General features: G+C 33.7%; 3 protein-coding genes across 4 annotated transcripts; 2 read left to right on the top strand and 1 right to left on the bottom strand.

Annotated features, from left to right (window-relative positions):
- Positions 1 to 190: 190 nt before the first annotated feature.
- Positions 191 to 7464, top strand: LOC144551574 (proline dehydrogenase 1, mitochondrial-like). Its single transcript, XM_078299600.1, has 4 exons — positions 191 to 820; positions 5936 to 6575; positions 6894 to 7134; positions 7288 to 7464. Exons 1-4 carry the CDS (start codon positions 278 to 280, stop codon positions 7325 to 7327), a joined length of 1464 nt encoding a protein of 487 aa, XP_078155726.1. The 5' UTR covers positions 191 to 277; the 3' UTR covers positions 7328 to 7464.
- A 1468-nt stretch (positions 7465 to 8932) lies between these two features.
- Positions 8933 to 11635, bottom strand: LOC144551575 (tubulin beta-9 chain). The gene is made up of 3 exons (XM_078299601.1): positions 11152 to 11635; positions 10253 to 10522; positions 8933 to 9848 (listed from the first exon to the last, which is right to left on the bottom strand). Exons 1-3 carry the CDS (start codon positions 11543 to 11545, stop codon positions 9169 to 9171), a joined length of 1344 nt encoding a protein of 447 aa, XP_078155727.1. The 5' UTR covers positions 11546 to 11635; the 3' UTR covers positions 8933 to 9168.
- Positions 11636 to 15474: 3839 nt separating this feature from the next.
- On the top strand, positions 15475 to 17292 carry LOC144551979 (actin-depolymerizing factor). Of its 2 annotated transcripts, XM_078300092.1 has the most exons (3): positions 15475 to 15513; positions 15806 to 16071; positions 16686 to 17292. In XM_078300092.1, the coding sequence occupies exons 1-3, from the start codon at positions 15511 to 15513 to the stop codon at positions 16834 to 16836; spliced, it is 420 nt and encodes a 139-aa protein (XP_078156218.1). In that variant the 5' UTR covers positions 15475 to 15510; the 3' UTR covers positions 16837 to 17292. The 2 variants fall into 2 exon arrangements, with proteins under 2 accessions (XP_078156218.1, XP_078156217.1); XM_078300091.1 differs by lacking the exon at positions 15475 to 15513 and having other exon boundaries at positions 15797 to 16071.
- Positions 17293 to 22439: the final 5147 nt, after the last annotated feature.

Consider the following 22439-nt stretch of genomic DNA (forward strand, 5'->3'; position numbering starts at 1 on the left):
GTCGGCGTTATTTACAACACTGGTTTAAAGGCCAGACATATCCAATTATCCATTCCAAACTTTTATAATAAGATTCTCAGAGTCAACAGCACCAAGTCAGGAATGACTCAGCAGACAAGATGATACACGCGATCGCACCGAGCAAATCTCATCTCATTAATTTCCCATCGTCCCTCTTCTCCCACTTTAAATTCCCAAGCGCTCTACAGCTCTCAACGAAGCCTCTGATCAAACGCAACGAAATCCACCCTTCCCTTGCCATTGATTCTTCCATTACATGGCGATCGCCACCTCTAAACTCCCCTCTCGGCTTACCTCATGCAATAGCAACCTCCTTAATGTTAGATCCCTCTCCTCTCTCACCTCTTCACCACTCAACCTTACTGCACCGCTCTCGGATCCGCCTACCAGTCCGGAACAGACTCCGCCAGACGCGCTCGACCTTGACAACACTGAGAAGCTCTTTTCCTCGGTGAAAACTGGCGCTCTGGTAACCTCTTTACTCAACCTTTATGCCATGGCTGTTGATCCCCTGGTCGAGTTCGGGACCAAGGTGATGCAGTCGCCGGTTGTGATGGAGAGCCAGATCAGCAAAGCGGCCGTGGTCGGGGCAGTGAAAGCGACAGTTTATAAGCATTTTTGTGCGGGAGAGACAACTGAGGAGGCGAGCGAGACAGTGAGAAGGATCTGGAAACAGGTCGGGTTGAGATCGATATTGGATTATGCAGTCGAGGATGCAGAGGATGATCATGCGGCTAGACGGAATCTGGATGGATTCCATCGGACGGTGGATATGGTGTCTGCTCTCCCGCCTACATCGGTAAGTGCTGTTGTTAATTAACCAGGGGCAGATCAGTCATTTCTTAAATTTTGATTCCGTATTTAAAAAGAAAATATAATTAAGATTCGGTTTAACTGTTCCGAATTAATGGGAGAAATATTATTTATGCAAAATCTTATTAAACTGGACACCAAGAGCTTTTTGCTAGGTAATGTTCAAGTAATATAAATTCCAATAGCGTCAGATATTGACTGACCATGCAATTATGCTGGAACAATAGCTGTAGGTTGTTTAGGCTTTTAATGGTCCAGTAGTTTTCAAATTTAATTAAAAGAAGATACATGCGACTCTATGCCCGGTTCACAGGACCGGTTCCTGCTACGTTACGTTCCAAGGTCATGTTTGATACTACTTAAATTTAAAATTTTAAAAATTAAGTTACCTAATTTCAAGTTAAGAGTTTTTAATTATTCTTATTTTATTAAAAATTGTTAATTAAATAGTTGTTTAAAAATTCAATTAAAGAAGAGAAGAAAACTTAGAAAAAAAATTACAACAAATTCCACATATGCAATAAATTAATTCATCTAAAGAAATAATTTAACTTACATCATAATCTTAAGTTAGAAAATTACTTCTGTTTGACGGCTTAAACGACCTTTATGCATAGTTGCAATTAAAAATAGACTAAAGCTGATGCAAGCGGGAAAAGAATCGTCGTTATCACCTTTATTCAAAATTCAACGTGATACCGTGCTTTCGAAGGAATCTTCTTAATTTCGTAGCTCAAATGCTGGGATGAGCATCCGCTGCTTTTCTATCAAGAAAAGCAGCTCCGTGTTCTTCTGTTACTCTCTACAAAAAAGAGAAGAGAGAGACACGTGGGAGAGAGAGTAAAAGGAGAGATAGAGAGAAGAGCACCGAAATAGCACGGAAAGAAAAGCATCGGATCTCATTCCCAAATGCTGGGCCCAGGAATTTTGATTCTCTCGAATGGAATCTTCACCGGGGCTGTGGCCTGTGAGGATTACAGAATTTAGAAATTTCTACCGAGGGTGACCTGACCTTTCTATACAATTCCACCAAGTTTGTGCTGGTTAATTTGACGCGTTGAATTTTTTTTTATATATATTTGTTGTGGCGTACTGCTTAGTTGGTGGACGAGTTCTAAATACAACGGTTATGATGTATTGACACGTAAGAATTTATCATAACTGGAATCTTATTATCTCGTGGAATTTAAATTTGAAATCTAGTTCTTCAAATTTGGATTAATTTGATAATTATCTGGCAACATGCTGGATTATCACATAGCTAGTTCTATCATTTGTATGATATTGTTGAATTTTTTTTTCATAAAATACCCTTCTTCTAAAAAATATTGAACAAAATATCTCTCTTAAAATTATTAAAAAAAAATCTTTATTGGACCCAAAATATCTCTCTTAAAATTTTATGATATATTTTTTTCTCCCTTCTCCTCCCTCCTATTTCCTCTAATTTTGACGCAAAAAAATTAAAATAAAATCATTGTTTTACAGATGGGTTGTCATCAATATTAATGGAGGTTGAAATATTTTTCTAACGGGATGAACATAGAAGCTCAAAAGAATTAAAAAGTGACATGAATAAAATTTAATTCGGTTCGGTGACCCTCCTATTTTAGCTAACATGTTCTTCTCCAACAGAAAGTGTATATTATAATGATTTTTACTTCTTTTTTCTATTCACAATTTCATATATTGATTTATTTTAGGTAAGAGCAATGAGTTGAACTACCCATGGTGTCAAAGAGTAACTAAGATCTAATGATACTCACATTGCATTCATTTTACACAGATCTTTGTAATCTTGGAGAACATATTGTTAATTCTAATTTTAAGTTTAGACGATTTTGTGACTTCAATTGTCATGGCTGTCAAGTGTTGGGTTAAATCTAGAAATGCGGAATCCCGTTACACCCCGTACTAACTACAAACAACACACAATAAATCCAATAAACCATATCCCAACAAGTACCGAGATCTCAGAGACAAATGCAACTTTGCATACAATCAAATATACCAAAGTAGAGGAAATATATTATCGCGAGATAAATCAAGTCCGCAAAGTATCCAAGAGAAAGCAAACTTTATTATTATACAAGAGTGTTCAAATTATTAATATAAACAATCACTCTATCTCATTATCTTTCTTTCCGTTTAGCACAAAGAAGCCGCCAGTACCATGTACCATGTACCAAGTATCTTGCGTAACCTAAAGGAGTTAAACAGAGAGCAAGGAGAGAGTTGAGCGTTAGATCTATTTGGGCCTAAAGAAAATCCCAACATCAAGTCCATTGGTGTCTACATGATTTTAATTGATTTCTTTTTCAATTGGGGTTTCAGTTTAGTATATGATGATCATCTGGATTTTAGACGCTTTTTTTTGCTGCTACTAAGTATACCAGTATACCACACTTACTCCAGTCCAAACCAAACCGAATCTTTTTAATCACATTTTTGTATGCACATGCATCAATCTAACCGAATATAATTGTTCTTTTATATTTCATTATTATAATTTCAAAAACTAATAAATACTTTTCATACTAAAAATAAATATTTTAAAATTTGAATATTAACAATTTAAGGCATAAATAACGGATGCAAAATATTGCATGTAGATATATTTTTTCTAATTTATGTGAAAGACTGTATAACATTATTATCAAACCATAACAACAAATTGATCTATTATTAAAAATCTCAAAATTAATTAAAAAACGCACAATAGGTCCACAACACTCAACTACTGGTCATTGGGAATTATGTTCCGTCATTAATTTTCACCCTAGAATTTTATTTTGAGAAAAAAATTGAGATTAAGTAATTATTTTAATTTTTTTTAAAAAGGTAGTTAATTATAAAACTACGATCATTATAAAGAATTTATTATAACGGATTCTCTCCAGATACATTTATGCAGTGGCAGAGCCACACTATTTCAGAAGAAGACGCTTATTTCTGGCCCCATTTAAAAAAAAAAAAAAAAAAAAAAAGCTTCTTTCGTCATATTTCTATCAGAAAAAATTACAAAAATATACTTGTACTTCAAAATTATACAACTATGTCCCGCTCTTAAAATTTTGCAATATCATATTCTATTTCCGGACTCTGTCTCTGCATCAATGCACACTTATGTTGCATTCTGTTGCAACATTTTTTTTTTTTTGCATCAATCCATTAAAGCACTTCTTGTGAGATATAGCGGATTGGGCACCAAAATTTACAATTTGCATACTAGCCCCAATTATTGACGTTGGTTTGAATTAATCGTTCTGGTTTTAATCCAAGCTCCAAAATAATTTATATATTTTCAAAAAAAATTATCCCACAAATTGTTAGAGAAACGCTAGTGAATAAACTGGGAAATTAATTTAAATAAATAAAAAATAATTCATTACATTATCCACTGACCGGAATTTCCACATTTCAGAAATTTTGGAAAACCCTAAACCCTTTATTTTGTGGTACCGGGACCATTTTAATATGACATCAGCGTAAGAGTTGGTAGTAATAATTTTGTGGTGAAAGTTACATCCAACAACAAATAGGAGAAAAATTCAATTTGCCAACAATTTGTGGTGGAAAGTAAATGAATTACGCTAGTACGCTACTATGAAATCAACTCCAAATGAAAAGGAAAAATTCAAGTTTTCGTCCTCAAACCTTTTCAAAATAACCAAATTTGTCCTTAAACTTTCATTTGCGTATTGATTTATTTTAAGCTTTTATAAAAAACAAATTAATTCCTTTACTTTTCAGAAATGACTTGGTCGTACTTTTACTGATGTATATTAATTTAGTTGACATCAGAATTTCGATCTGCCACCTAAACAATAATCAAGTACAAAAAAAATGGTAATTTTGATTCATAATGAAGCTTTTTTGTGCTTGAAGGAAGCTTGTGGAGCTTTACTTTTATTATATTATGAATAATTGCAGTCAGAGTTTCACATATAAGTTTAATCTATAATATTTCTCAATAAAAAATAAAATAATTATGCAAAGTTGTTGTAATCAATTTGTGCCAAGAAAATGAAATGACCCAAAACTGTAAATACGAAAACTTATGGCAAAATTAAATTGATTTAAAAAAATATTTTAATTTAAAATTTGTTTGTTTGTTTGCACTTGGTGTACATGTTAGATAAATTAGTTCCATTAGTAAAATAAATGTAGTAAGAGGAGGGTTCAAATGCCTTCATGTTTTTGTGCCTCCATCTTTCTCCATTATTTTCAAAGTTCAAACAGTTGATCCGAACCGCTCAACCTAACCTCTATACTAAAATATGTTTGGAGACCAAATTTTATATTTTTAGGAATTTTTTTACTATTTTTTTAGACAGGTACAAAAATATTGTTTTTAGAGGGTTCAGATTTACTGATTTTGTACCTATCTAAAAAAATAGTAAAAAAATTCCTAAAAATATAAAATTTGGTCTCCAAACATATTTTAGTATGGAGGTTAGGTTGAGCGGTTCGGATCGACTGTTTAAACTTTGAAAATGATGGAGAGAGATGGAGGCATGATGGAGGCACAAAAACATGGAGGCATTTGAACCCTCCTCATGTAGTAAAAAGACTTAGTCCAGTTTGGCAGGTTTGAAATCTGAATGGTTCCTTTTCAATATTAGCTTGTCTCCCATCTTTATCAAAAAAAATAATTGGATGGTGATGCACCAATCTTTATCTAAAAGATGGAGGCATAACTGAGTGCGTATCCTCTGAGATATCTCAACTTTTGCGTGACCGACGTGTCCGGTGCCTATTCGGAGATAGCGCAGGGGGGAAGTATTATTTGAGCTTTGAGATTCGTGCAGAACGTATTTGAACGGTTCAGATTTTCCAAAAAGTCACGCAAAATATGAGATAGGATGTGAATTCGGTATAACTCCCAACTTTCTTCTTCTTCAAAAAAAAAAAGATAGTCCTTTTGAAAAAATTAAGAAACTGATTTGATTTTCTTTTAATGGTTAAAGAACAAGTGGAAATGGAAGTTTAATTGACTAACTTAGTTCTTTAGAAAAAAAATAAAGAAATTGAGGACTAAAGCTAAATTTTCCCTGATGGAAAAAGGAACAGAACCAACCTAAATTTTTTGTTTTGGCAGGCCAGTATGTGCTTAAAGATCACGGCAATCTGCCCGATCCATTTACTCGAGCGAATCAGCGATCAATTAAGATGGAATTACAAAAATCCAGCATTTGAACTTCCATGGAGAACTCATTGTTTCCCAATTCTATCTGATTCAAGCCCTCTATATCTCACTTCATCAATGCCTGAGCCATTAACCGATCAAGAATTACATGATTTCGAGTTAGCTCAGGAAAGATTGAATGATCTATGTAAACAATGTGCAAAATCAAACCTAATGTTACTCATAGATGCAGAATATTCTTCAGTTCAACCCGCAATTGATTACTTCACTTATTTGGTTGCCTTAAAATTCAATAAGGAACAACCCATTGTGTACAGTACAGTTCAAGCATATTTGAGAGGTACAAAGGAGAGACTTGAGATGATGATGAAAAGTGGAGAGAATGAAGGGATTTGTACCGGAATAAAATTAGTTAGAGGTGCATACATTACAAGAGAAACCAGATTGGCCTCCTCTTTAGGGGTGTCTTCACCAATAAATGGAAGTATACTAGAGACGCATAGGTGCTACAACGAGTGTGCCGCTTTCTTACTCGAAAAAGTTAGAGATGGATCCGGTGCAGTTGTTCTGGCTACTCACAATACGAAATCCGGTAAGATATATGTGTATTATAATTTTTCTTAGTAAAGATAATTTAGTCAATGCAAGGATTGGTACTCTGATAAAACATTTGTACATGTAAAGCTGGTACTGCTGACATACTGGCTGAAAATGAAATCCTTAAAAAAATCGGAGAAGTTCAAGGAAATTAATTTTAATCAACCAAATTTAGCTAGCATTCTTTCCCTTGACTTGGAAAAAAAATATCGAGACCGTGTTTTGCCTTTTCATTAGTCCATTCAAAACTATTTTGTACAATTGCACATTGTATCCTTCTTTGGGTAACCTTAAATTGTTATTTAAATTACAGGAAAATTAGCAGCAGCAAAAGCAGAGAAGCTGGGAATCAGAAAAGGCGACGACAAGCTACAATTTGCTCAATTGATGGGAATGGCAGATGGGCTCTCTTTGGGGCTTAAAAATGCTGGTTTTCAAGTCAACAAATACCTCCCATTTGGTCCAGTAGATCATGTCATTCCTTATCTTGTCAGAAGAGCTGAAGAGAACAAAGGATTTCTTTCGTCATCAACACTGGACCGACATCTTATCAGGTTTGTCGAATAAGATTGAAGGTTACATATTACAGTTTAACAATTATTTGCATTAATTAAACCAAATTTGTAGAATTTTGAAGTACAAAGGAAAAACAATGTTGAATTATAATATGCAATTCAACTGATAATATGTGCCCTTTTTGTTACCAGGAAAGAACTTACAAGGAGGCTAAAGGCAGCTGTACTCTAATAATAATAATAAGTGATTCAAAGAACCAAGGAATTGGAAACTGTATATAGTTGGTGTTTGATTCAAAGAAATCACACCTTGCATAGTGGAATTGTATCATCAGTAGCTTTGGTTTAAAAAGGAAAAGGTAAATGAAATATGCAGAATAGAATGTATTTAAAACTTAATTTATTGTATATGAGATTATAAGAAAAATAAAAATAGCTGGGATACATATCTCTAATATCCCTTAAAACTCATGTCTGATATATATAACTTGGGATGTGGTGCTCCAAAATTTGTTAAAAAAATGGGTCAGGGAGATTAAATTGTCTCATTTTGAAATTTAAGCTTTTGCAATAGATATTCTTCCTTGGAAGACGTAGTGTAAGTAACAAGCTGATTATATTAAAATTAAAGTAAGAAGAGTGTTGAAGAGGCCTCCATTTTTTTATGTCTTGCTCATGTGAATTTTATAAAATTTTAGTAACATAAATTCTAAAGCTCTAATTATAAAATAAAATTGTTTTTTTTAAGGTTAATAAAATAAAACTGTTACTAGATACACATATAAAATAAGTAGAGGGTCTGAAAAGGCTCTATTTTTCATGTCTTCATCATGTGCATTTTTTTCATTCTTAGTAATAAATTCTACAGCCCAAATAATGAGAAAGAAATTGTTGAATATGTTTATATTATTTTCTCTGCATACATAAAAAAGAGGGTTTAAAAGCTGCATTTTTTCATGTCTTTGTCATGTTCATTTTTTTAATTCTCAATATCAGAAATTCTAAAGCTCAAATTGTTAGTAAGATATACATTACAATATTAATCCTCATACAAAATAACTAAACCTCAAACCCAAACTTCAGAGCCCAAATTATGCTTTGTGCCCAAAACCAAAATTGGCCTTGTCCGATAAACTTGTCTCCGAAGAAAATTAGAATCTGCTCGGATGTCTTTCGTTTTAATGGACCTAGAATTGCCTAAGCGATTTACAAGAAGAAGAAGAAAACATAGATGCAGAAAAGATTCTTAGAAAAATAATAGATCTAATTAAATGTGCTTATTCCATCCAAAAGACGATATTTTTAGAAATTGACAAGAACTATTTAAAAGGTATGTAAATTACTTTATTTTAAAAATCTCATATATTCAAAGATGAACACCCAACTCTGAAAGTAACAGGCGCTAATTGCCTGTGAGGAGAAAAATAACACACGTTAACACCAACGCAAAAAGAAATATCGACCGACGAAACAGCAATATGAAATTGATCATTATTACATATCCTTCTTGACACCCCAACTACCATAACCCAAGTCACTAAAATCAATTATACAAGCACATCCATCTAATAAAGTATTGGTTGCCTCCGAAGAGATATAATAAGTAATAACACGTTAATCAGGAACTCAAAATATCTCACCAACGAAGAAAACGAAATATCAACCGACAAAACAGCAATAGGAAAATAACAATCATGACATATCTACTTGATACCCTAACACCCCACCATAAAAGAGAAATCACTAAAATTTAGAATACAAGCAACTGAAGATTGCATTAAAGCGACATCCCTCAAAAGATTGCCTGTGAAGAGAAGTAATAACACAGGTTAAACAGCAACGCGCAAAATATCACCATACAAAGAAATATCAACCGACAAAACAGTAATACGAAATTAACCAATCATTACATATCCCCAACAACTCCCTTACACCAGAAATCACTAAAATCTAGGATACAGCAATCCAAAATATAGCAAAGCAACTAGAGATTGCCGTAAAGCATCCCTCAAAAGCCCAAAAGACTACAGATCCTAAACAAACCGAGAAACCCTAATAACACCAAGCTTTAAATCAAGCCTCTTCCTCTTGGTAATCCCCTTCCTCATCCTCGTACTCTTCCTCGTCGGCTGTAGCATCTTGGTATTGCTGATACTCCGACACAAGATCATTCATGTTACTCTCTGCCTCAGTAAATTCCATCTCATCCATCCCCTCACCAGTATACCAATGCAAGAAAGCCTTGCGCCTGAACATAGCAGTGAACTGCTCACTGACTCTCCTAAACATCTCCTGAATAGAGGTTGAATTGCCAATGAAAGTTGATGCCATCTTCAGTCCAACTGGAGGGATGTCACACACAGTTGACTTGACATTGTGTGGTATCCACTCAACAAAGTATGAGGAGTTCTTGTTTTGTACATTCAGCATCTGCTCATCAACTTCTTTCGTGCTCATTTTACCACGGAACATGGCTGATGCAGTGAGGTAGCGGCCATGACGTGGGTCTGCAGCACACATCATGTTCTTGGAATCCCACATCTGTTGGGTGAGCTCAGGTACAGTCAAAGCACGGTACTGCTGGGACCCACGGGAGGTGAGAGGGGCAAAACCAACCATGAAAAAGTGGAGGCGAGGGAAAGGGATGAGATTAACAGCAAGTTTGCGTAGGTCAGAGTTGAGCTGGCCTGGGAAACGGAGGCAACATGTGACACCACTCATGGTAGCTGAGATCAAGTGGTTCAGGTCACCAACTGAAACATGAACATTGAAGTTGTATTAATAGTTATGTTATATTAATAATAAGGAAAAAAAAACAGAATTATTGTTTCAGTAATTTACAATAGTCAAGTCATTAATTTGACTGCGTTTACCACGAAGTTTGCAACTGTTAGACAAAAAGTTCAACTCCACATAACTAATTTAGCAGAATTTTGTAAATACTTCCAAGAATGCTACTACCAAAACAATTGCTTAATGATGTGGAAATGCATGAGGTAATTCCATCTACTCAGCTATTTTTGAACCTCAATTCAGTGGCATCATTATCAATTCAGATCATCATCAATGTGAGCCTGTACTCATTGCATAGAGCACAAGGGCACCAAACAAAGAATTAAAAAAAATTGCTGAGAGAGACAAAAGAGCAGGTACTCACAGCTGGGGGTGGTGAGTTTGAGAGTGCGAAAACATATGTCATATAGAGCCTCGTTGTCAAGGACCATGCACTCATCAGCATTCTCTACAAGCTGGTGCACTGAGAGTGTGGCATTGTACGGCTCAACAACTGTATCGGAGACTTTGGGGGATGGGAAGACCGAGAAGGTCATCATCATTCGGTCTGGGTACTCTTCACGGATTTTGGAAATGAGGAGAGTTCCCATTCCTGAACCAGTACCACCACCCAAAGAGTGGCAAACCTGGAACCCTGAAACAAACACAAACAAATTGAATTAGAACTGGGCTATAGTTGTCAATGAGCTGTGGGAAAAGCATATTGATTGAAGAGAATAATCAAATTAAAATATTAATTAAGCCAAATAATACAAATCAAACTGCAAGGCTGTTGAATCTGTTAATCTGATACCAGGGAATAAAACACAAGGCATTACTATAACAACCCTACTACTTCCTAACAGGATTGACTAAATCCTCAAGGTTAATCAAAAAGTTGAGACAACTTCACTTGATTAATTCGTTTTCTCAATGATTTGGAACACTTATTATTAGAATAACCAACATCAGAAATTTCAAATCACAACATAATAAGGACTTTGCTCTGTAATATGGTAATTTAATTTATATATTTCATGTTTTTTTATTGTAACAGTCATCCTACATTCTGTTTACTGGCAGACAAAGAACAGGTAGTATTAATACTTGCAGATTTACAAACGTCAAAAAATCAACTAAACAGATACCGACATCTGAAAACAATAAATAAAAATATCTGCTCGATTACTTTTTAGCCAATAAACCTAACAGATCTAACGCAAAATCGACAAAAAAACAACAAAATATCAAAGAAATGGATGAAATTTAGATGAGAAATCTCACCTTGGAGACAGTCACAGTTCTCGGCCTCCTTTCTCACCACGTCTAGTACTGAATCGATCAACTCAGCCCCCTCGGTGTAGTGTCCCTTTGCCCAGTTGTTCCCCGCGCCAGACTGTCCAAACACAAAGTTGTCCGGTCTAAAGATCTGGCCGTACGGACCAGATCGGACAGAGTCCATGGTGCCCGGTTCGAGATCCATCAGTACGGCGCGTGGGACAAAGCGGCCGCAACTGGCCTCGTTGTAGTACACATTAACTCGTTCGAGTTGCAACTCCGAGTCGCCACAGTATCGGCCAGTCGAGTCGATCCCATGCTCGGCGCAAACCACCTCCCAAAACTTGGCGCCGATCTGGTTCCCGCACTGGCCACCTTGAATGTGAAGAATTTCACGCATTTTCGATGGAGATCTGAAGGTGCGAGAGAGAGAGATCTACTGACTGGGCTAGGGTTTGTGAGAGCAGATCTGAGAGTGAGATGGATGAAAGAGAAGGTAAGTGACCTGGGGCTCTTTTATAAGTAGATGTGACGGCGTTTGTCTAATCGATGTTTTTGCATGAAGAATTATGTTGACTAACTGGTGTAGCGGGTCATTTACATATATATAACGGTGATAACGAGTCTATATGGGTCATGATATGATTGAATGTGCAAGCAATTCAGTTGTTAAAAGATCAGGGTCCAGATACCCTACACTGTAGGGCCTACAGTGGAATAAATTTTGATTTTGCATCATCACCGTAAGATCAGAATCTAGGCCAATCCGGTCCGAGTAGGATTTCACGGGGAACTTGTGCCAAAACAGATCGGACGGTCAGAATCTAAACTCAAAATTTGGGTTACTTTATGGGAACCGTTTTCAAAAGATGAGGTGTCCCGTTACAGGTTTTGTTAACGGCGTTATATTACAGCGGGGATTCGAATTTTGAAATATTCGTGAAATCTCGGAAGGAGGGAAATTAAGTTTATTAAATTGGTTGATCCTGGTTCACGGTTATTGTTCTCAAATCTGTGCGATATTATGCCCTTCGATCATAGGCTTTCAGCCTGTCGGAACATTCATAAACGAAACGGTGTTTCCTGTGTCGGTGATCGAAGAGCGCGCTTTATTTTCTGTAGGAATGGGAGGGCCCACGGGGCGTGACTGGGGATCGCACATCCTCTGCATTAACTCATAGAGAAATTTTTTGATTAATAAATTTAAACCGTCTGATCTTAAACGGAGCCAATCCGGCCCCTGCTTATGATATATGAGCCCTTTAATATTAGTGCGGATTTAGTCTGCACGAATCCTAAAGCATATTGGATGGTCAATATTCATTAACTCAAAAGATTCCCTTTTGAGTTAATGCAGAGGATACGAATTCGTGACTGGGAGGTCACGGCCTTCGTCTGTTTTGACTGTTTGCCTCGACTTTCAATCTCTCCGACGCAGCACCTGGCAGTTCCGGCGAGGTTTGAAGACCGTGTCCCGTCGAAGGATACTTGTGTGGTGCAATTGGGTACACGGGTAAAACATTAATTAATAATAACTAATAAATTTATTTGGACAAATTTAACTTAAAATTTATCAAATCGTTAAAACTATCTTATCTGTTAATGACTATTTGCATTGCCAAAATTATAAATTTTCAAATTAATTTGGTTAAAATTAAGTAGGTAATAAAATGAGTGTTAATACATATAAAGTTCACATATGACTTTTGTAGTTTTATATGTGTTATTTCTTTTCGAGAGACTATTATGAACAAAAGATTTCAATGGAAAATTCTATCATAATTAACTCGCATATCATATCAATTACAAAGCTGTTGATTATATTAATTTTGGGCTCAATAGTAAAATTTGTCTTATTTTTAATATAAACAGTTTAGAGAGAAGTGAATACTTATCTTGTCAGATATTTCAATTTGGAAGAGGAATCCAAATCTCAATTACAATAGATTTTTAAGAAAACTAAAAGGAAAAACCCTAGCCGTCATAGCTAAATCCGTGGGTGAGAGTGAATGATTAAGAGCTTAAGGAACGCTAAGGAACCGATGTTTGGTTGTCTTAATCCATAGGTGAAAGATAAAGAAGCTAAAGGAAGGGGTAGAGATGCCTTAAGGTCCGAGCAAAAAGAAGCTAAAGGAGGTGTTCTTAATCCGCGTTAGGGAACCGGTGTTCGGTAGGATTAAGTAGCCAAGGAAACTAAAGAAAGCGGATTAAGTCTTAGGGCCTGTTCGGCAACCCAGTAGGGAATAGGAATGGGCGTGGGAATCAAAAATTTTGAACTGAATTTTACTGTTCACCGTGGGAATAAAAACTTAGCTCTGAGCAAAAAAAAATTTCCCACGGTGAATAGTATGTGGCCGAACGGGCCCTTAAGGAAGCTTAAACCTTTATTGCCGAACGGCCCTAGTGGATTTTCATCTTCCTTTGCCTCTTGTGTTTGCCCTGACCTCTTGCCCATCATCTCATCCACCCCTACATCTAAATCCTAAATCTCAGTGGACCTAGCCTTCACCCATTTCCACCCGCCACAAGAGAGAGATGGAGAAGCTTGGTATCGGAAGAGAATGGACTTCAATCGGCTGTCATTACCCTTTATACTCTCCTCTTTGTTTTATTGTTCTATTTTTCATTGGGAGACAAATATATGCTGGTGTGAAGTAGGAGTGAAAAGAGGGGTTGTCGGTGTTGGTCTGCCCATTACTTCCATGCTTTTATTTTGTTTTGAGATGTTTGTGATTTTAGATGTTGATTTTTTTTTATTAAAATGATATTTTTCAATATGAAACAATGGATATGATTTTATATTTATTTCATAAATATTATATTTGACAATCACTGCTAAAATTTAGAAAAGAAAAAACCATAAATTTTAATTCTTTTTCTCAATTTAAAATCTTAAATAAAATCAAAACGACAAGACAAACAAGTCTTGTGAGTACATTTGGATGAAACAAAAAATAGAGCAAGAATATAACTAATCTTTAAGCAGCCAAACGAGAAGTAAATTTGAAAGAGTAAGATATAAGATTTGAGTTAATCAGGATTAAGTTATTTCACATCTATAGGCGGAGTAGCTTACTCCATCTATGAATTCCGCGGTTAGAGTAACATCTACCTTATAATTTTCTCTCTCTTCATTAACTTACTACACCAAACTCCAATCAAACTTGATTAATTCAATCTACCTTAACTTGGAGTAAGCAATTTAATCCGGAGTAACTTTACTCCACAACCAAACATGACTATAGTGGTTTAGATACATGTGTTTAGAGGTTAAATTAAATATTCTATGCTAGCCTGTACCAATTTCAGAAAAGAAATGAAGAAAACAAGCCAGTTGACATGATCCTGTCCTGCCCATTAAAAATTTCAATAGATCAAATCCATCTGTTTAATAATTGAAAATTAGTTTCCTACAAATTACAGCGAAGATCAGCACATGACCCCAATACCTACTATGTAGTTGGAGAAAGATATACATTAATTACAGCTCTCTTCCCGCATAAGATAATGCTGTGACTAAATACAGAAATAAAAATTGGGGACATTAAAAATTGCTACAAGCACTTATTCACTGGTCAAGCATTTTATTTTCAAAGCAAAACAAAAACTTTAATCACCATTGACATAAATTTCCGAAGAGACTTTCTTCGTTTGGAGTAAATGGACATACCTAAATTTAGTAAAAAAGAATATGAGACCGGATGATTTTTATAACACTTCTGACGGAATATTCAGATTTTGTATCAAGTATAATGATACAATCACATGCAAAATATATTTTATTTCAGCATAAAACAGTCCAAATTGTTCAATTTCATGTCGAATTAACTCATGTTCTCAGTATAAGCAAGACCAAACTAAGAAAATTTAGATTGAAGAATTAAAACGTAAAATGCATAACATATGATCACTGGAATTTGAACCTAAGTTTTCATAACCACATAGTGAAATTCTAACAATTAGAATACAAACACACATTTAACATTTTACGAGTAAAGCTGAACTATATAAAAACTTTAATGAAAAAAAAATCAATTAAGTTTCAATATTAATGATTAAAATTTCAAAAATTATGAAGGTGACTAAACACTTCTGATTTGAACGTAGATGAGTATAAAAATGATACATGAAATTGAGAAAATACACTAGCTTAGAATAATTGAAAGAGATCCTTCTATTTAGAGCTCAACCGTGTATTATTAGCTGTTTAAGCTGGAGAGATTTATGCATTGGTGGCGGTGAGCATGTTGTTATAAATAGACAACTGATTTGTGTTTTAAATAGAGGACAAGGTCAAATATACCTTCCATAACTTTTCTTATTTTTTTTACCTTGTCTTCTTTGTCTCCCTTCTGGTAAAAAATCATGGTAAGCTTCTTCCCTACAAATGGTACTTTAAACTTGAATAAAGTTGTTATTAATTAACCTTTAATTTGTGGTTGCTTTTAAATTTACCTCCAAAAATAATGTCACTTTATTTTTTTATTATTCAATTTTAGAGAATTGTGCTGATTTCTTATGATCCTTGGATGGTGATAAATAAATCATATCAGAAATCACTCGAAGAAGGATCATTCAATGAAAAATACAGGTTTAGCTCAAAGACATTCAATCTATATAAAAAGAATTGACAACTTTTTATTTGCAATTCATGCTGAAGGCAAACGCTTCGTCGGGAATGGCTGTTGATGACGAGTGTAAGATCAAGTTTCACGAGTTAAAGGCAAAGCGTAACTTCCGCTTCATCATCTATAAGATTGAAGAGAAGGTGCAACAAGTAACTGTCGAGAAGCTTGGCCAACCTGATGAGAGCTACGACGATTTTGCCGCCAGCCTCCCCCCTAATGAATGCCGCTATGCTGTCTTTGATTTCGATTTTGTGACAAATGAGAACGTTCAAAAGAGCAAGATCTTCTTCATCGCTTGGTAAGGAACACTAATTTTCTTGAAAACAAGATAATCTAAAAAGAATATCACTTCTCAAAAAAAATTCAATGTATGCAACAATTAGTTTTCTTTCAACATAATGAATAATTAGGTAAGATGAGGAAAAAAGAAGGTTTTAACCAAAAACAAGGATAAACAAGTTGGGATCTTTATGGAAATATTCTTATTTATGATAGCATAATGATGAAACTTGTAGACCATATTTTTTCATCTAAAAAAATATACATTGGTATATGATCTAAATCAATATTTCCAAACAAGAGAAATACTCTATTGCTCCTTTATATATTCTTAAATCTCTGAAATTAGGGGTGGAGCCAGACATTCAAAGTATGGAGGTCAAACATATAAATTTTGTATGCTGCAAATGAGGATCAATTTAACAGTTCTGTAACATTTTTTACTAAACTATATACAAATTTAACAATAAATACAAATTTTTTGAAAATAAATAAAGATCAATTTACCCCCTTTTACATATAGTGTCTTCTCCTCTACCTGAAATAGTGTCTCCCTAAAAAATCTTGGTGAGACATATATATATGCTCTTTATATTTTATCTCCTATGCCTAAACAACAATTTTTTTTTTTAGGTCTCCGGATACATCAAGGATCAGGAGCAAAATGTTGTACGCTAGTTCAAAAGATAGATTTAGAAGGGAGCTCGATGGGGTGCAAGTCGAGTTACAAGCAACTGACCCGAGCGAAATGAGCATCGACATTGTCAAGAATCGGGCTCTTTAGTGTCGTGATTGTCGATGAATCGCGAAATTTGGAAAAATGGATTTTTATCCCTAAATGACTTCAAAAAAAAAAAAATTAAATGATAATGATCATTGTTTTCTGATTATCTTCTATGTAATTGAATTGTTGATAAATGTCGCACTTTAATTTATCTTATTTTAAATATGTTTGTTTTCCACAATTACCTTTTTTTTTCATTCAAAACCACATAAATTTATCCATACAAATTAGTATCCCATCGTTAAATCATGAATAAGAAGCATTACCTAAATTTATCTATTCCCAAATTTATGCTTATTGCCAAGGCTTTGCCGATCTCCCTCACCTATGAGCCATTCATAGCATTGGATCTTTGATTATTGTTTAAAAATAGAATCAGGAAAAAAATATATCATTTTCACACAAATCAATATTGCTAGATAAATTGTTAGCCAGAAGAGTAGTAAACTAGTAATTTATGTGGAGATTAGTTGTATTGTATGTAAAATTTTATTACTCCTCTATATAGAAAACATAGATTAAAATTGAATAAGTTGAGACTTATTTTTCCATGGAGATTTTTTTATTTCTAATCCATTTTTTATTAGATAAGTGTCGAGATGATTGTTAACTGTGAACTAAAAACAAAATATATGCTATGGAAACATATATTTTTCTGTGCATATTTTTTCCCCTTTACTTAAAAAAGTATTCTAATTTTTGGATCAATTTTAAAATGAGAATAAAGTAGTAAAATGAAAGTAGCCGAATCGTATTACTTTTGCTCGGTTATTATGTTAACTTAACACCACTTAAAAATCAAATTCTATGCATGTTACAGATCGACACGTGTTATAGATTTATGAGAAAAGGTAACGTTCCCCGGGCTACAGTCCCCCGAAAATCTCCGTGTATAAAAGCCTTCCTTTTTTAGCTTAGTTCTGACGCGCTTTCAACTGCCACAACTGTTAGTTTGTAATAATCTAGAAGTCAATAATACGATAAATTATCATAAAGCTTTGTTCATGAATTGAATGTTTATTTATATATCATTTTGTTGCCTTGAGTATTATTGAATTTATGGATCATTTCGAGTTCATGACTGAAATTGTGAAACTCCATAATATAGATGATATATACTCTTAAAAGGTCACTGACCAAGGTAATTAGCAGGAACACTAATTACCGCGATAAGGTTAGTATGTGGATTAAAAGATGGTAAAGTTTTACAAACCACCTGACACAAGATGTCATTTTAATCACATAGATACATGTTCTAGGAACATGGTATTTGACAGACCCCGAATGAAACATTAAATAGAATTGTGTTCGTGTTATTTATGTTTTCATTCAGTGTCACGTTCTACAGTATGAGGTATTTATCGTTCCCACTGAAAAATATGTATGTGTGATTGTTATCCACCGCTGTCCATAAAAAGCAGTCATAACGGTAGCTTTTCTATATGTATAGCTTAGCCGAGGAAGTGATAGTTTACCAAGAATACTATTTGTCCCTCGTATCTCTATACGAGCTATAGCATCACTGGGCCCCTTGGTAGAGTTAGATTGTCTGCTAGCGGTATAATTACAAGAGTAATTATATTTGATAATCTGCTCAAGATCAAGAAAAGATTCAGTTAGCAAAGATTCAGTTAGCTATGAGACAGAAGAACAGACACAAGTAAATTGTTTACTGGATCGTGATATTGTACAGTATAGCATCATCTGTGTAATTGGATGGTCATGATGTGTTGCCAGATGCCGCTCATGATTATAGAAGTTAAAACAGTTTTAACTCTATTTACCAACATAACACAGATCCTATTGGGTCACACCATATAGGAGTTAATCGGAGAATCTTATTGTGATTGATTATAAATTGGTTATGATCAATAGTAAGATGGTTATAATTAATTATACGTGTTATAATTAAATTATAAATGTTATGTAAAAATAACAAGCAAAAACATTGGTTAATTTATAAACGTGTGTGACACGTTGTATAAAAGTTAACCGGTTAATTTATAAATGTGCAGGACACGTTGTATAAATTACCGAAACAACAACCGCAAGAAAAATATATATAATTGTTCAGAATAATTATACGAATATTATTTGTATTCGGGCCGAGGGCATTCGGGTATTTTCAGATTCGATCCTATCCGCATGACATGTCATCGATCCTATCCAGATGACACGTCATCGATCTTATCCACATGACATGTCATCCTTATCCATTCAATGGCATATCTTATAAATAGGCATATGTTGAGGGGTATTTCAGTCTTTTGCGAACCTCCTCAAAAGCCTATAAATAGAGGGGTGCATGTAGAGAGAAAAATCACTAATTCACACGTATCGTTTCGTGCAGAATCGAATCGGTATTTTCTCTCTTTCTCGATTTCTCTCCCAAATAGTGTTTCGGTTGAGAAAAGAAAGTTATACGTAGTTGACGTATAATCTTGCGGGTTGTTGTGAAGTATATTTACGGGATCGATGAATAGTGTTTTATCGAATTTCGCGGTATGTCAGTTTTGCATATTGATGAAACTGAGCAACCGAAAATTCGTGTTTACGGGTTTTCGTCTTTTTCCCCATGAATAGTGTTTTTGCATAATTCTGCGGTTTACGATATTTCTGGCAGAAGAAATAAACCGCTCTCCGGTTAGTCCTGGTGGATAACCGATAGAGGTATCACACGTGTGATACTCCGAGTCGATTCCTTCCTTGGTGAGGCTCTACTCGCTCGGTCTGCATTCCAACTGTGATTTGGAAACAAGGTATAAATATGCTATATTAATCTATTTAATTGGTAAGTAGATTAAAATTTTAGAAATCAATCATGGAGTAGATCTGTAAAAGGATTAAATTGGGTTTTGATGCCAAAGGAATACTGAAGGTGGACCGCCTTGGAAAGTTTCCTGACATACCCCGTTTAATCCTGAGCTTAAGTTGGCTATAGAAATTTTTGTTCTACGGTCATTCCGCAGCTTAAGCCTAAACGGGTTTTGGTTACCGCACCGTAAACCCCAACAACAACTGCATGCCATAATTTCAACTGTCATAATTTCAAGTACAATATGTATGTTTATAGGATAATATGTGGATGTTTATAGGATAATATGTGTATGTTCACAGGATACTATGTGTATGTTCACAGGATAATATGTGTATGTTCACAGGATAATATGTGTATGTTCATATAAGGTGATCCCCAACAGCTGTCACGCGTTTTTAACAGCTATCACGCGTTTTTAACAGCTTTCACGTATTTTTATGTTGACAGGATTTGTTGAATTAGTTTACAGGATTTAGTATTGATGTTTATAGGATTTAGTATTGATGTTTACAGAATTAGTTGAAAATATCCGGAAATTTTTGGAGGACTGGAGTTGGGGGACTGTTAGCTGCTTCCTAGATTTATATATATTTATTTTTAAAGTTCAAATAATTGATCCGAACTACTAAATACGATCTCATATGGAAATGTATTTGGACCCCAAATTTTAAATTCCTTTATAATTAGTTAACTATATTTTTATATAGATAAAATCACTACTTTTAAAAAAAATCAAATAATTTTCAAGCGTATATAAATAAATAACAAAAATATAAAAATTGATCTTCAAATATATTTTTATAGTAGAATTAAAATTTGCCATTGGTTTCGTACTCCACATCATTTTCTTCATTTTCAAAGTCCGAAATAGTCAATCTGAACTGTTCAACATGATTTTCATATTAAATATATTTGAAGGTCAATTTTTATATATTTTGGACTTTTTACTATTTTTCTAAATAACTACAAAGTTACTTTTTCATAATATTTTGTACCATCCAAAAGAATAATTTTGTAACTATCTAAAAAAATTAATAAAAAAATAAAAAAAATTATAAATTTGATCACAAATATATTGAACGAATAAAATTAACTATTTAAACTTAAAAAAAAAATAAAGAGCATATTTAAAAAACAAAACTAATAATACTTTTTAACCATACTCTTCATAGATATAAATGTAGAACCGCTCTCCGATATGTCGTTAGCACACGTCTCCGAAAACAAACAGAAGACATTCAACTTTAGAAACATGATCTGCTCATGCTCACGAGTCATGACTATACGATGAAATTCCGAATTTTTTATAAATATCCAAATCAACTAACAAATTACGGAATCTACCGTGTTTTGCAATGAAATTCGAAAAATACCCAATCCGGTTATCCAATAACCGGATTTAATACAAGTGTCCGGTTACCCACTCCCCGAACTCAAAAAAACAAATCCGGTTAATGGTTAACCGGATTTGTGCATTGTGTATTTTTTTTTTTTTTTTTTTTAAAACAGAATTTTTTTTTTGTATTAAAATATTAGAAATGTTGAATATATTTATTTGAAAATAGATGAAATACAATATAATTTAATTTATTAGAAAGACTGCAACAAATAACCCGGATCAATATTTTTCAGATCGGATTTTTCGCGGCTGTAAGAAAAATTAATATATTTCTTTATGTGTTATTGGAAAAAAATAAAAATAATTAGATTCTGAGTTATTGATCCCAGTTCAAAAGTCACTTCTAGGTAATCCAGAAAATATTGTGATCCTTCTAGTACATTTAATTTATAAAAAGTTGTATCTATTTTTGAAAAAAATCAAAAACTTTAATTTATTTAATGATTGTTTTTCAAAAAGAATTCTCAAAATAGATACAACTTTTTATAAATTAAATGTACTAGAAAAGTCACAATATTTTCTGGATTACCTAGAAATGACTTTTGAACCGGGATCAATAACTCAGAATCTAATTATTTTTATTTTTTTTCCAATAACACATAAAGAAATATATTAATTTTTCTTACAGCCTCGAAAAATTCGATCTTAAAAATATTGATCCGGGTTATTTGTTGCAGTCTTTCTAATAAATTAAATTATATTGTATTTCATCTATATTCAAAGAAATATATTCAACATTTCTAATATTTTAATACAAAAAAAAAATTTCTGTTTTTTAAAAAAAAAAAAAAAATGCACAAATCCGGTTAACCATTAACCGGATTTGTTTTTTTGAGTTCGGGGAGTGGGTAACCGGACACTTGTATTAAATCCGGTTATTGGATAACCAGATTGGGTATTTTTCGAATTTCATTGCAAAACATGGTAGATTCCGTAATTTGTTAGTTAATTTGGATATTTATAAAAATTTCTGATTAAATTAGTTATATCTATTTAATTATTTATCAGATGATTTCAAACCTTCAACTATTAATAAATAATTTAGGGGAAATTCTATGTATGCTCCCTCCTTACGTATTTCCTTCTTTATTATTCACAATATTATATTTACCTCTCTAACTTTCAAACACTCACAAATTTACTTGATTTATTGTCTTTTCTATTAAAACTCATTTTAAATTTATAAAATTTTCAGACTACTCTTTATTAAAAACTAAAAATAAGTGGTCTATGTTTGAAAAATATTCATTTTCTAATTGATCGGTTTATGAGGATGTATGATTTATTTCTCTACTTGTGACGTATACACAGTGATATTTAGACATATTCTTATGTGCACGTTACAAGTAAGAAAGTGGCTAATTTACTCTCACAGTTGGTCAATTA

The sequence above is a fragment of the Carex rostrata genome, chromosome 3, assembly GCF_964058835.1.
Source record: "Carex rostrata chromosome 3, lpCarRost1.2, whole genome shotgun sequence".
In the NCBI taxonomy this organism is placed as follows: domain Eukaryota; kingdom Viridiplantae; phylum Streptophyta; class Magnoliopsida; order Poales; family Cyperaceae; genus Carex; species Carex rostrata.

What these genes read in the sequence shown, in the direction of transcription:
- LOC144551575 (XM_078299601.1), bottom strand. Translation starts at nt 11,545, where the DNA reads ATGCGTGAAATTCTTCACATTCAAGGTGGCCAGTGCGGGAACCAGATC. An exon ending in GAACTGTGACTGTCTCCAAG is followed by an intron (nt 10,523 to 11,151) that starts GTGAGATTTCTC and finishes TGTTTGTTTCAG; the next exon opens with GGTTCCAGGTTTGCCACTCT. An exon ending in CAAACTCACCACCCCCAGCT is followed by an intron (nt 9,849 to 10,252) that starts GTGAGTACCTGC and finishes TTCATGTTTCAG; the next exon opens with TTGGTGACCTGAACCACTTG.
- LOC144551979 (XM_078300091.1), top strand. Translation starts at nt 15,797, where the DNA reads ATGCTGAAGGCAAACGCTTCGTCGGGAATGGCTGTTGATGACGAGTGT. An exon ending in AAGATCTTCTTCATCGCTTG is followed by an intron (nt 16,072 to 16,685) that starts GTAAGGAACACT and finishes TTTTTTTTTTAG; the next exon opens with GTCTCCGGATACATCAAGGA.
- LOC144551574 (XM_078299600.1), top strand. Translation starts at nt 278, where the DNA reads ATGGCGATCGCCACCTCTAAACTCCCCTCTCGGCTTACCTCATGCAAT. An exon ending in TACTCACAATACGAAATCCG is followed by an intron (nt 6,576 to 6,893) that starts GTAAGATATATG and finishes TTTAAATTACAG; the next exon opens with GAAAATTAGCAGCAGCAAAA. An exon ending in CTGGACCGACATCTTATCAG is followed by an intron (nt 7,135 to 7,287) that starts GTTTGTCGAATA and finishes TTTTGTTACCAG; the next exon opens with GAAAGAACTTACAAGGAGGC.